This window comes from Myotis yumanensis, unplaced genomic scaffold, assembly GCF_028538775.1.
Source record: "Myotis yumanensis isolate MYYU_CA2020_CCGP unplaced genomic scaffold, mMyoYum1.0.hap1 SCAF_8, whole genome shotgun sequence".
Lineage (NCBI taxonomy): Eukaryota > Metazoa > Chordata > Mammalia > Chiroptera > Vespertilionidae > Myotis > Myotis yumanensis.
In genome coordinates this window covers 46,805,890-46,820,616 of record NW_027223759.1, presented here as the reverse complement: position 1 = coordinate 46,820,616, position 14,727 = coordinate 46,805,890, and the positions used below count along the sequence as shown (strand labels likewise).

General features: G+C 40.3%; 1 protein-coding gene across 1 annotated transcript in view; it reads left to right on the top strand.

The window, feature by feature from the left end:
* Positions 1-2,655: 2,655 nt before the first annotated feature.
* The window catches only part of UBR3 (ubiquitin protein ligase E3 component n-recognin 3), a 159,799-nt gene continuing 147,727 nt past the window's right edge, over positions 2,656-14,727 (top strand). Inside the window, exon 1 of the mRNA XM_070422781.1 lies at positions 2,656-3,227. Coding sequence (XP_070278882.1) covers positions 2,683-3,227 — 545 coding nt within the window. The 5' untranslated portion in view covers positions 2,656-2,682. The remainder of the gene's footprint in view (positions 3,228-14,727) is intronic.

Sequence of the window (14,727 nt, the reverse complement as noted above, 5' to 3'; positions counted from 1 at the left end):
TTGCTCCTGTAGAGGAGCTAAAATAGGTCAAACACTTAATGCATTGTCATGCTTTTTTCCTCCAAAATATTTCTAAAGCACAACTTGAGAAAATTACTAAAGCGTCTTTGCTTCAATATTAATCAAATGAGAGACTGGCAGTAAGTTTAGTTTGCAAGGTAGGTATTAAGCTAGGAAGGAAGGAAGAAGGGAGAAAGACAGGCACACTCAAAAACAATGAATGATTTTTCTACCAGGGTTTGTTCTTATGGTTTGAACGCTGTGAAATGAAGGGTATCACTGCTATTTGTAAAATGGGGATAATGAGAAGTGCCTCTCAGGGTGGTTGTGAAGCTTAAATGTGCTCACTGGGAAGAATTCCTGTACATAGTAGGTACAATGTTTCTTACCATGTGAAATTCCAACATTTGCCATTAGAACTGGCAGATTTGCTGTGTATGTAGAGAAGGTCTTGTGTATATTTGGAGGCGAGGTAGAAATTGAGAAATTAATGTTCTAAGCATTGTGTATGTTTATGTTCCCAGCAGGTATGGCCTCCTCTATTTCTGATAGTAAGGATGGCATGGGGCCATCCAGGATTTGAAGTGGATCTGGCAGAGAAGAGACCCCTTTTCTTTGTTGTGAAGTGGGATGTGGCCTAGAGCTGGGGTTGGGGGAGACCCATGCAGAGAAGACAACAGAGCTGATGCTCACAGAAAACAAAGGTGGATACACATCCAGGTTCATTTCCCCCTTCCCTCCGTTGTTTACATGATCTAATCTGGTCCTTTGGCTTCAGCTAGTTCAAGTTGGGGTTTTATCACTTGGAACTAAGAAACTCTTGATTAATACAAAAACAATTTTGAAGTATTTACATTAATTTTTAAATTCTCTGTTGAAGGTATCTACTTTAAGTTTGGAAGCGATGATGTTATCTATCATTTGTTTATAGCTTTTAACTGATCTGTGTGGTTTATTTTAATTTGAAAAGCCAAATTAGAAGTACTACCAGATTTTTCTTTGCATTAATTAAGATGAAATACATAAAAGCACAGTTTTTTATATACTATTTTTAGCTTTCTGTAACTGCAGCATATTGCATTATTTATTCAATGTCTTCAGTAGAGTAATAGTAGCACACTTAAATAAAATCCTATGAGGTATAACACTGAAGTGAGTACTGAGTTTTTAGCTGAATTTCAATCTGGCTTTCCCTCATGGAAATATGATCGTTGTAGGAATTCCCCATTACAGAGCACTGTTATTTGAATGGTAATTTAGAGGAAGAATTGTTATATTACACTAATGCATTGAAAGGGAAAAATGTCAGACTTCCTGGATGCAAATGATAGAAGCCCCAGATACTTTAGGAGAACCAAAGATTTGAGAGCCTGTAATATTGCTTTTGAAAGCTAAAGCAGTAAAATAGTTTCTATCTGGACAGAAATGATTGTTATTCATCTCAAACAATAAGTACTACTACTGATTATGATCATTAACTGTTTTATGGAGGTATACTTTCACACTATAAAATCCACCTGTTTTTAGAGTAGAATGCAATGATTTTTAGTAAATTTTACATAGTTGTGCAACCATCACCACAATCCAAATTTAGAACATTTGTATCATTCTATAAAGACCCTTAGTACCTATTTGCTGTCACTTTCTGTTCTTATCTTCCCATAGATTATTCAACTGCTAATCTACTTTCTGTCTCTATAGATTTGCCTTTTCTGAACAGTTCATGTAAATGGAATCATACAATATAAATTTTTTGGGGTATCTGACTTCTTTCATTGACATAGATTTTTGAAGTTCATCCATGTTATAACACATATTTCATGCCTTTTTAAAGTTTAGTATACCATTATATGAATATACCGAATTTTGTTTATCCATTTACAAATTGATAGGCTTTTGGATTGCTTCCAGTTTTTTTTTTGGCTACTATATTTACCTTTAAGTCTTTGTGTGGATATATGTTGTAAATTATCTTGGGTAGATTCCTAGGAGTGGAATTGAAGGGCTCTGTGGTAAACGTCAAGCTAATTGTCAAACTTTTCCCACACGCTGTACTATTGTACATTCCCATCTGTGATGCATGAGGGTGCCTGCTTCTCCACGTCCTTGCCAACATTTGTTATTGTCTGTCTTGTTGATCATTGCCATTTTAGTGGGTGTGTATAGCGGTATCTCGTAGCTTTAATTTGCATTTCCTTAACGACTAATGATGCTGAGCACCTTTTCTGTGTCCGTTTGCCATTGACATATTAATTATGGATTCGACAATGGGAATTTATATCGCCAAACGAAATGCAGATGCTTAAAACACATCTGAAAGATGCTGCGTATAACTCCTATATCCAGGCACATTAAAAAAAAACAACCACAAACCCCACCATTGTCCACATTAAAGATTTTTCATACTAAAGAATTCTCATATGAAATATTTCAGTTGCTCTTAACTTGGAGAGCCAAGAGGTGGTGGGGAGTGAATGCAGCAGCCTCGCAGCCTCGCCGCGGCGTGTGCAGACCGCACCAGCACCGCAGTCTGAGGGGGCGTGTGCAGGAGCTGGGGCCAAGGTGCGCGGCAGCTCCCGGCTATCGCGAGAGTTGGGCGGCCGAGCAATCGCAGCAGTCAATTCCCCCACCCTCCCGGGAGGAGCCGCCAGCCCTGGGCTCTCCAAATTCTGAGCTCTCATCATGGCGGCAGCGGCCGCGGCGGCCGTCGGGGGGCCGCAGCCACCCCAACCCGAACTGCCCGCGGCCGGGCTGGCGCTGGACAAGGCGGCCACCGCCGCGCACCTGAAGGCGGCCCTGAGCCGACCCGACAACCGGGCGGGCGCCGAGGAGCTGCAGGCGCTGCTGGAGCGGGTGCTGAGCGCCGAGCGGCCGCTGGCCGTGGCGGCGGACGGCGAGGAGGCGGCGGCGGGCGGCGGCGGCGGCGGCCCGGGGGCGGCAGAGGAGGAGGCCCTGGAGTGGTGTAAGTGCCTCCTGGCGGGCGGCGGCGGCTACGAGGAGTTCTGCGCGGCGGTGCGGGCCTACGACCCGGCGGCGCTCTGCGGCCTGGTCTGGACGGCCAACTTCGTGGCCTACCGCTGCCGGACGTGCGGCATCTCCCCTTGCATGTCGCTGTGCGCCGAGTGCTTCCACCAGGGCGACCACACGGGACACGACTTCAACATGTTCCGCAGCCAGGCCGGGGGCGCCTGCGATTGCGGGGACAGCAACGTGATGCGGGAGAGCGGGTGAGTGGAGCCCTCCCCCGGGGCGGGGAGCGCAGCGGGAGGGCCGGGCCTGGGTTTTGGGAGACCGGGAAAGGGGGCTTGGGGGCCGATCCTGAGCCGTGAAGGGAAAGGAGCAGGGGAGGGAGGGTGCAGGCACCCGGGGATGGAGGGGTCTGAGCTGTCAGCGGCGGAGAGGGGGTGAGATGGAGGGGAGAGCGGAGAGCAGGTTTAAGGATCGGGCTGTGAATTTTCGGGGAAGCCAAGGCGACTGAGTGAGAGCGAGCAAAGAGCCTGTGCGTGGGGTAGGAGGAGGAAAAGGATTCTTGGGGAATGTGGTATCGAGCTGTCAGTGGTGCACTTGTTGGGAAAGGCTGTAGCAAGCGGCGTGCTTCCTGGGAAGAGATGATGGTGTGATTTGGTTTGGCTGGGAGGGGTATTGGACCGAATTGGTTCGCGGGATGATGAGAGGCGGGGAGGTGGTCTTGCAGCTGCAGGCGTAGACAGCGTAGGGAGAAGGACTTCGGAACTGTCAGCGTGTCTGTGTGCGAAGGAGCTCTGGAGCTTGTGGGGGTTGAGGGAGGAGCGAGTGGGAGGGGCCTGCACGGAAAGCGGCTGTTGAGCTGTCAGTGGGGTATTTGGTGTGCTGGAATGACATCTAGAATCGGGCTGCCGAGCGGTCATTTATAGACTACCCTCTGTACCAGGAGAACAAACAAAACACTGAGCAAATTAGGAATCAGGTGTGAGCTCTTCTCCAGCTAAAAAGCGCACCTTATTCGCTGTCTAATACGTGCCATCTTTCTAATAGGAAGGATGTACCAGGGTGTTGGGACTTGGGACAGAAGACATTTCAGAGATTGCAGCGAGTTAAAGAGTTCGTACATGTAGTGTCTTGGCTTGGGACATGATTCCCATGTTTAGGGAAGTTCTGGGATAAGGAAAAACTTTGTGACCCAGAGAGAATTTTAGCTGGGCAGTAGCAGTTGAAAGAATGCTAGCAAATCTAGTTATTCAAATTTTTCAAATTTTAAGTCTTATAGAGTATAATCCCTTTAGAAATGGTCACCATTTTCTTCTTTGGAGTACTTGTAGGTTACTGTTTCTCCAGAATGTATCTACTAGGTGAAAGCAAGGTTCCTGGGATATTAAACATGAACAAGACTTAAGCCACTTACAATAGAATAGAAAATGATAAATTCCTTATATAGTTCAGGAGTTAGAGGAGGCTGCTGTGCAGAGAGAGTAAGAAAAAGGCTTTAGAAAGGAGGCATTTCGAGCCCTGGCCAGTATGTCCAATGGTTAGAGCGTCATCCTGTGCACTGAAGGCTCACGGGTTCTATTCTTGGTCAGGGCAATACCCAGGTTGCGGTTCTATCTCTGGTAGGCTTGAGGCAACTGATGTTTCTCTCTTTCTCTTCCTCCTTTCCCCTCTTCCTAACTCTCTCTCTAGAATCAATGAAAAGCATAGCCTCATGTGAGGATTAAAAAAATTAGATACCTGTCTAGTGTGGCTCAGTGGTTGAGCATCGACTTATAAACTAGGAGGTTATGGTTTGATTCCTGGTCAGGGTACATGTCTGGGTTGCAGGATCGATCCCCAGTGTGGGACATGCAGGATGCAGCTGGTCAATGATTCTCTCTCATCATTGATGTTTCTCTCTCTTCCTTTCCCTTTCTCTCTAAAATCAATAAAAATATATTTTAAAAAAAGAAAGGTTTTTTGAGATTGCTGCTGCTGCTGCTACTACTACTACTACTACTACTAGTGTTACTAATAACAACAGTAATAGCCCTAGCTGGTTTGGCTTAATGGATAGAGTGTCAGCCTGCGGACTGAAGGGTCCCAGGTTCGATTCCAGTCAAGGGCACATGCCCGGGTTGTGGGCTCTATTGGTCACATGTTCATCAACAATTCTCTCTCATCATTGATGTTTCTATTTCCCTCTCCCTCTCCCTTCCTCTCTGAAATAAAAAATATATATTTGGAAAAAAATAACAGAAATAATTGCAGCTAATATTCAAGAGCATAAAGCAGGGGTCCTCAAACTTTTTAAACAGGGGGCCAGTTCACTGTCCCTCAGACCGTTGGAGGGCCGGACTATAGTTTAAAAAAAAAAAAACTATGAACAAATTCCTATGCACACTGCACATATCTTATTTTGAAGTAAAAAAACAAAACGGAACAAATACAATATCTGTATTTGCATGTGGCCCACAGGCCGTAGTTTGAGGACCCCTGGCATAAAGTATAAGACTGACATTCGTTTTTTCATATATATATTATTGTTGATAGTATTGCAGATGTCTCCCATTCCTCCCCCTGTACCCCTCTCCTTCCAGCCCTACCTACGCCCCCAGGTGTTTACCACCCTATTGTCCGTGGGCTATGCATATAAGTTCTTTTGGTTTATCTCTTCATGTCTCCCCATCACCAAGTACTAATATTAAAAAAATAGTTTTTAAAATTAATATTTGAATAGGTAAAATATTCATATAGCTAAAAAAAAGCAAAAAAAACAAAAAGCCCAAACATAAACAGTTTGAAGTGTCCCTCCCATCTTGTCTTCCATCTGCCCAGTTTCGTCCCACCATTGTTAGTTTCTTAGTGCAAAAACCAACAACGATGAATATGTATTTTGATTTTTCAGTCTTTTTTATTCAAAACATAACATGCTATATGCATTGTTCTACACATCTTGCGTTTTTCACTTATGAAAAGACTTAAGAGATCTTTCCATGCCAATCTGTTTAAAAAAACCAAAACTGCTACATAGTGTTCCATATCATGAAGTTGCCATACTTTGTTTAATCATCACTTTTGATGGATATTTGGTTTCCGTTATGAGACATAAAACCTGGAATATACCTGTCTTTTCAGACCTGTGCGAGAATATCAATGGAATACATTCTCAAAAGTGGGATTTCCAAATTGCCCTCCATGAGGCTTAATACTAAGCAGGGAATGAGACTCCCTGTTTTCTAACAGCCTTATCAACAGTGTTATTAAAAGTTTGGACTTTTATCCACCTATTTGGAAAACAGTGGTCAAATATTAACTGCTTGCCTGGCTGGTGTAGCTTAGTGGTTGAGCATTGACCTATGAAGCTGGAGGTCACGGTTAGATTTCTGGTCAGGGCACATGCCTGGGTTGTGGGCTCGATCCCCAGTGTGGGGCGTGCAGGCAGCAGCTGATCAATGATTCTCTCTCATCATTGATGTTTCTATCTATCTATCTATCCCTCTCCCTTCTTCTCTGAAATCAATAAAATATATAACAACGACAACAAAAATATTAATTGCTTTACATGATTTAACTCATTTAATCTTCAACAACTCTGAGATTATTACTGTTATTATCCCCATTGTATAGAAAAGGAAAGTGGGGCACAGAGTTTTAAAAAACTTGCCCAGGATTACACAAGCACTAAATTAGGCATGCTGGCTCTGGAGCCTGACCACTCAACACTTCTCTCAACTGTCTCTACAAATAACATTCTTATTGGTACTTCCATTTAATACTGTTGTATTTTTTTAAATATTCCATTCTGTTGGGCCTTTTTCTTTTTAAACTAACACTTTTTTCTTTATATTAGAGGCATTTCAAAACATAGAGGAAGGAGTTGAAACAATTCTTTACTGATATTTAGTCATTTTTACTTCACAGACTAGTTTAAGCATTTAGGAAATCCTCTAAAAACATGAAATTAAGAAATAATATTGATTCTTCTCTGAATTTTGGAACACAGTGGTAATTATCAGGTTGATCTGGGTGAAAAGCAAATCTGATTTCTAATTGTGATGCTTCAGTGTGGGAATGAAACTATGTCAGTGAGTTTCTTTGAAGGTACTCATATAGGTTTAGGGCATCTGGGCAGTAGATAGTATACATACTAATCTTATAGCAATTTATATTTATACCTAAAGTAATTATATAAAGAACAAACAAAGCCCAAAGTGAATAGAAGAAAGGAAAAATAAAGGTCAGAGTGGAAAAAAATGAAATGCAGCCTAAAAAAAAATACAAAAGATCAATGAAACCAGGAGCTGGTACTTTGAAAAGATAAACAAAATTGACAAACTTTTAGCTAGACTCATAAAGAAAAATAGAGAGGACCAAAATAAATAAAATCAGAAATGAAAGAGAAGTGACAACTGACACCACAGAAATACAAAGGATTAAAGAAAAATTATGAACAATTATATGCCACAAATTAGATAACCTGGAAGAAATGGATCAATTTCTAGAAACATACCTTCTTTCAATAGTGAATCAAGAAGAATACACACACACACACACACACACACACACACATACCTACGTGACTGTCTGACCAGTAGGTAGCCATGACATGCAATGATCACCAGGGGGCAGATGCTCAACGCAGGAGCTGCTGAGTTGTGGTGACTTGGTAGCTGCGGTTCTTGTGTGATGCACCTGGAACCAGAGAGGAGGGAGCCTGATTCCAGGGTGCGTCACCTGAGAACCGCCTCTTGCAATCTGGGACCCCTCAGGGTATGTTGGACAGCCAGTTTTGGTCCGATCCCTGCAGGCCAGGCCAAGGGGCCCCACCAGTGCACGAATCCGTGCACCAGGCCTCTAGTCAGAAAATATGAGCAGACTGACCAATAACTACTAATGAAATTGGAAAAAAACAACAACCTCCCATCAAATAAAAGTCCTGGGCCAGATAGCTTCACAGGTGAATTTTACCAAACATTCAAAGAAGAACTAACACCTGCTCTTCTCAAAATGTTCCAAAAAATTAAATAGGAAGGAATGCTTCCAAGCGCACTTTACAAGAACAACACTATGCTGATTCCAGACCCGACAGAGACATTTCGAAAAAAGTGAAATACTATAGGCCAATATCTCTGATGATGATAGATACAAAAGTCCTCAACAAAATATTAGCAAACTGAATTCAGCAACACATAAAAAAGATTATACACCATGATCAAGTAGGTTTATTGGGATGCAAGATTAGTTCAGTATTCACAAATCCATTAACATGATCAAATCTCTTAGCAAAGTAGGAATAGAAGGAACATACCTGAACATAATAAGGAACATATATAACAAACCAACATCTAACATCATACTTAATGGTGAAAAACTAAAATAGTTTTCCTTAAGGTCAGGAACAAGACACAGATGTCCACTTTCAACACTTTTATTCAACATGGTATTTGAATTCCTAGGCAGAGTAATCAGACACTAAAAAGAAATAAAGGCATTTGAATTGGAAAGGAAGAAGTAAAACTATCTTTATTTGCAGATGACATGAAACTATATAGAGAGAACCTTAAATATTCCACCAAAAAGCTACTGGAACTGATGAATAAATTCATTAAAGTAGCAGGATACAAAATAAATGCCCAGAATTTATTGTATTTTTGTACACTAACAATGAACTATCCGAAAGGGAAACTAAGAAAACAATCCCATTTATATTTGCATTAAAAAATACCTTGGAGCTCTGGCCAGTGTGGCTCAGTTGGTTGGAGTGTTGTCAGGTGCACTGAAAGGTGGTAGGTTCGATTACCAGTCAGGGCACATACCCAGGTTGTGAGTTCGATCCCTGGTTGGGGCGCGTGTGGGAGGCAATTGATCGACGTTTCTTTCTCTCTCTCTCTCTCTCTCTCTCTCTCTCTCTCTCTCTCTCTCTCCCCCCCTCCTTCTCACTTCTTCTCTCTAAAATATTAATAAAAAGTACCTTGGAATAAATTCAACCATTAAGGTAAAAGACCTATACTCAGAAAGTTATAAGACATTGAAGAGAGACATCTGTAATACTGTCAACAATAAGAAAAGTAAATGAAGTCATCTTTTCAGGATGGAGCCAACTCTGTCCCACAGTGTATATGTATTTACATGGATTGCATGTGAACCCGATTTTGGGAGAGTACTGTCTCCTTTTAGACAAGGGGTCCACACCTGTTAGAAGTCTACCCTCATTTGCTTTCATTGGAAGATTTTCCTGAAAACATGTAGTGTCAGGTTTCTTAATTTTTAAAAAATACCTTTTTATTGATTTTATAGAGAAAGTAAGGGAGAAGGATATATAGAAACAACCATCGAGCCCTAACCGGTTTGGCTCAGTGGATAGAGCGTCGGCCTGCATACTGAAGGGTCCCAGGTTCGATTCTGGTCAAGGGCATGTACCTTGGTTACCGGCACATCCCCAGTGGGCGGCGTGCAGGAGGCAGCTGATCGATGTTTCTCTCTCATTGATGGTTCTAACTCTCTATCCCTCTCCCTTCTTCTCTGTAAAAAATCAATAAAATATATATTTAAAAAAAAAAGGAAAGAAATAAACATCGATGAGAGACATTGATGGGCTGCCTCCTGCACACCCCCTGCTGGGAATGGAGCCAGCAACCCAGGCATGTGCCCTGACTGGAAATTGAACCGGGGACCTCTTGGTTCATGGGTCGATGCTCAACCACTGAACAACACTTGACTGGGCAGGTTTCTAAATTTTTAAGTTAGATACTTTCAGCTTGTTATTTATAAAGTTGGTCTGACATTTGTAAGTTAGAATTTGCATGGTATATCTGTTTCCATCCTTTTACTTTTAACTTAAGTATAACTTTATATAGTTATGTTTAAAGTGCATTTACTTAACTAGATTTATAAAGTGATCATTTCCCACTGTATACAGATATCAAATCATTATGTTGTATATCTGAAACTAATATAATAGTCTATGTCAGTTATATCTCAAAAAAAAAAAGCATTTCTGCTTTTTTTCAATCCATTCAGGCAGTCTTTCTTTTAATTGGTATACTTAGACCATTCACGTTTATTGTAATTCTTGTATTGTTTTATTAACACCCATCATCTTGCTAGTTTTCTACTTTACATTACATTTTTTACCCTTTTCCCCCAGACAACAAGCCATGAGGTAGTATTTTTGTCCTCGTTTTGTGGGGGAGGAAGTTAAGGGTCTTACTCAATGTGTGATAACTAACATAGCTGGGATCCAGACCTTCTGAATTGGAGTCTGTGGAATAAATATTGTTTTGAAATGTGAACCACTCTTTTGCTTACGGATTAACACCTTTTCAGAGGTACTTATATTGTCTGTAACTCGTTGTCCATAGTTACTTTTTCTGGCAGTTATTTATGGTGACAAGGCAATGTGATTTAATCTCTCCAGGCCTTAGGCTGCTTATTTGTAAACGTGCACATAGAATTTTAATGGTAGAATGCACTCTGAAGATCATTTACTACGAACTCTTCATTTTGTAGTTGAGATATACCTTAGATTTTTGAAGCAGCAGTTGAGATCTCTGTATTTTAAATATTTTCCTCATAGTCTAAGAGCACTGGCCTCATTGATTAATAGAACATGGATTAATTTAATAGAATAGGTAGACTTTTGCATTTTCGATTCTATGGTTGTTCATCATTTGTATCCTTGTAGAACATGGAGTTAACATTAATGTGCAGGAATTGGCTGCTTTGTTTTATAAATAAAGCTTTATTGGAACAAATCACACTCATTTATTTATATTGTTCATGGTTGCTTTCACTCTACAGACAGACTTGAGTAGTTGCTACAGTGACTGCCTCTCAAAGCCGAAAATATTTACTATCTGGCCTATAAGAAAAACATTGTTGACTCATATAATAAACCATGTTTTTTTTTTAATCTAAAAATGCACATTCTTTCCCAACTAAATAAGATTATTAGCAAACCTCAGTTTCTGAGGACTTTCCATTTTGTTAAGCAATTCCTCATTATTTATAATAGAATAGGGTTATTATAAGCTATGAGCAGTGTCTTTTTGTCAGGTAGTTTACAAAGATGTGCTGGTTCTTAAAATGTGAGGACATTTTCTTTTTCCCTATAAAGGGACTTAGTTTCTCTTTGAAATCTGCATGAATTTATGTGTGTTGTTCATGTGTATATGTATATATGTAGAGAGAATGAGAAAAAGAAGAAAAGGAGAAGTCTGTTAAATAATTCTGGTTGAGTTTTGGCCAGTGTGACTCAGTTGGTTGAGCATCATCCTATGCACCGAAGGGTTGCTGGTTTGATTCTGGTCAAGGCACATGCCCAGGTTGCAGGTTTGATCCCTGGTTGGGTACGGCAGCCTATTGATGTTTCTGTCTCTCTCCCTTTCTCTTCCTCTCTCTATATAATCAATAAAAATATATTTAAAAAATTCTGGTTGAAAGGTCCCCTGAGTACAGGTTTTTCCTGCTATCAGAAAAGAGAGTATTCCTATGAAATCTTCTGTAAGCAGAAATGGTACAAAGTGAAAAACAATTACCATTAATTTATATGGAGATTTTTTGAGTATTCTTAGATTCCCCAAATAACCTACCAAATCATACCAGATAACACGCAAAACCTAAAATAACACTAACAATATTAAAAGCAGGAATCATATGATAACTACACAGCCTGTATAAAGTACAAATAATGTATGTATGGTATAGTTTGCCTTACTAGATTTGGGAAGACAGTGAGCACACTGGAAGTTGAGAGGTGGTGATGATGCTGTATTAGGCAGAGTTGATGGAGGTTGGGGTTGTGGGAGGTAGGTGTAGAAGAGAGAGGCAGAGGGTCATCTGTTAACATCTCATCATTGTCTGAATCCATCAGGGCAGGCAGATTATGTCTGCTTGTCTTAATATTGAAAGTTGAGGTCCAAGGTTAGCTGTCTGTTGTGGCTGATGTGGAAGGCTTGATATTCTACAATATGCTTGTCTGCTTAAGCATGACACATTTTTCTATCATACAATTCTTTGTAGGCTCAAAACATCCTGCAAACTTGTCCTAAACCTACATGCCCTTTCAAAATTAAAGTCATACTTTTCTGTAGTCATTGCAGCAAGGTCATTCATAGTGAAAAATCTCATGCAAGTGCTTCACCTTCAGTTCCTGGATGACTTCATTTTCGGTTGACTTCATTTGCTATTGCGTTAGTTTTTGGTTCATATCCTTTCCTTTTGCAATTAATTGCATTAGTTCTTAATCTGTAAGTTGTTGGTCACGGGATGCCAAAACCTCTTCAACATCATTTTGTTTATGTTTGTTACTCCTTCCTGAGGATATTTTTCCTGTTGATTTTTAGAGAGTGGAAGGGAGGTAAGGAAGGAAGGAAGGAGGGAGGGAAAGAGAAGGAAAGGGAGGAGGGGGGGAGAGAGAAAGAAATATTGGTGAGAGAGACACACATTGATTGGTTTCTTCTTGCATGTGCCTTACCAGGGGCCAGGGACCGAACCTGCAACCCAGGTACTTGCCCTTGACCAGTATTCAAACCTGAGACCCTTCAGTATATGGGCTGACGCTCCAACCACTGAGTACATGGGCCAGGGCCAACATCATCTTTATTAACTTCCACAAACCCAGCTTTCATTAAAAAAGAACAACATCAACCTTTATTGTTCAAAGTATTACATATGTCCCCTTTTTTTCTCCAATTGACACCTTATAACCCACCCCTGTCCCCTGCCTCAGACTTCCACCGCCCTATTATCTGTGTCCATGGGTTATGCATATATGCATACAAGTTATTTGGTTGATCTCTTCCCACCCACCCACCCTTGCCTTCCTTCTGAGATTCTACAATCTGTTCCATGTTTCTATATCTCTGGATCTATTTTGTTCATCATTTTATTTTGTTCATTAGATTACACATATGAGTGAGATCCTTGTCTTTCTCTGTCTTTTTTCACTTAGCATAATACTCTCCAGGTCCCTCTATTCTGTCTCAAAGGGAAAGAGCTCCTTCATTTTTACTGCTGCATAATCTTCCATGGTGTAAATGTACCACAGCTTTTTTATCTGTTCATCTACTGATGGACACTTGGGCAGTTGCCAGTTCTTTGCTATTGTAAATTGTGCTGCTATGAACATAGGGGTGCATATATTCTTTCTGATTGGTGTTTTAGGTTTCTTAGGGTTGAGCATCGCTCCATGCACCAGGAGGTTGCCGTTTTGATTCCTGGCCAGGGCACAGTCTCAATCCCTGGCAGGGGAAATGCAGGAGGCAGCTGATCGATGTTTCTCTCTCCCCCTCTCTATTCCTCTAAAATAAATAAAACATATTAAAAAAATTGTTCATTGCTTTGTGACAGTTTCCTCCAAATGCCATTTTTCATTCAGACTGTTAGCCCATTGAGAGCATCTCTAAGGTTGGTGATTGCCAATTTTATATTGTATTCTTTCCAGACCTCTTATAAAGATGCTTCAGAGTTGCCCTTTCTGTCATTGGCACTTACAATAAAACACGTCACATTTTTTATATGATAAGCCCTAATTGTGCCTTTTAGGTTTTGGTCACATGGTGGCCGCAACTGTATTGTATTCAGCAGTAAGAACACAACATAAATGTTACCACCATACTTGGTAATGCCAGGTGGGTGAGCAGCACGCTTATTACCGGAAAACACCTATTATCAAGGTTGGTTTCTTTAAGGTATTTTTCAGCAAAAGGACTAATGTATCTACTCATGTATTCAGAAAAATATCACTTTGTTATTCCAGCTGCTTACATGTGAATGAAACAATAAGAAGTATATTTTTATCAACAGCTTTAAGTGTCTTCTATTTTTCTGAATAGCTCTACCACAGCTCACTGCAAAACAAACATTAAACACTGTTTTTGCCTTTTTTTGGAAGAGCAAAAATCCTTTTTGGATTTCTTTCGGTTAGCAAAATCAGTTACTAATATATGTCTTCCATTAAATTGAAGTGGTGTAAAGTGAAATTTTAGAAAACAGGGATACTTATATATAGTTCATTAAAAAAAATAGAAACAGACCTATAAGGTAGGTAGGTGTTCTTTATCTCTGAAATTGTTATTGAAATGTGTTATCATAGTTTTGTGAATATTTCTCATTATCTACTCATATTACTCTGAAAGAAAAGATGTTTAGGTTTTTATAAACCTGAACTTTAACATTAGTTAACCCTTCTCATTGACATAAAGGAAAATGGTACTTTCTATTAAATTTATTAGGAGTAATATTGAGAAGGGTTTTTAACTCAGATTCTGAGTTTCTGTATTAGTGTATCTTTTTTTTTTTTGTAAACATCTTTTTTTTCCTTTTTAAAAAAATTTAATCTTTATTGTTCAGATTATTACAGTTGTTCCTCTTTTTTCCCCCATAGCTCCCCTCCACCCGGTTCCCACCCCACCCTCTGTCCTTACCCCCCCCCCCCCCACTGTCCTCATCCATAGGTGTACGATTTTTGTCCAGTCTCTTCCCGCACCCCCCACGCCCCTTTCCCCCCAGAGAATAGTGAGTCCACTCCCTTTCTATGCCCCTGATTCTATTATATTCACCAGTTTATTCTGTTCATCAGATTATTTATTCACTTGATTTTTAGATTCACTTGTTGATAGATATGTATTTGTTGTTCATAATTTGTATCTTTATCTTTTTCTTCTTCTTCCTCTTCTTAAAGAATACCTTGCAGCATTTCATATAATACTGGTTTGGTGGTGATGAACTCCTTTAGCTTTTTCTTATCTGTGAAGCTCTTTATCTGACCTTTAATTC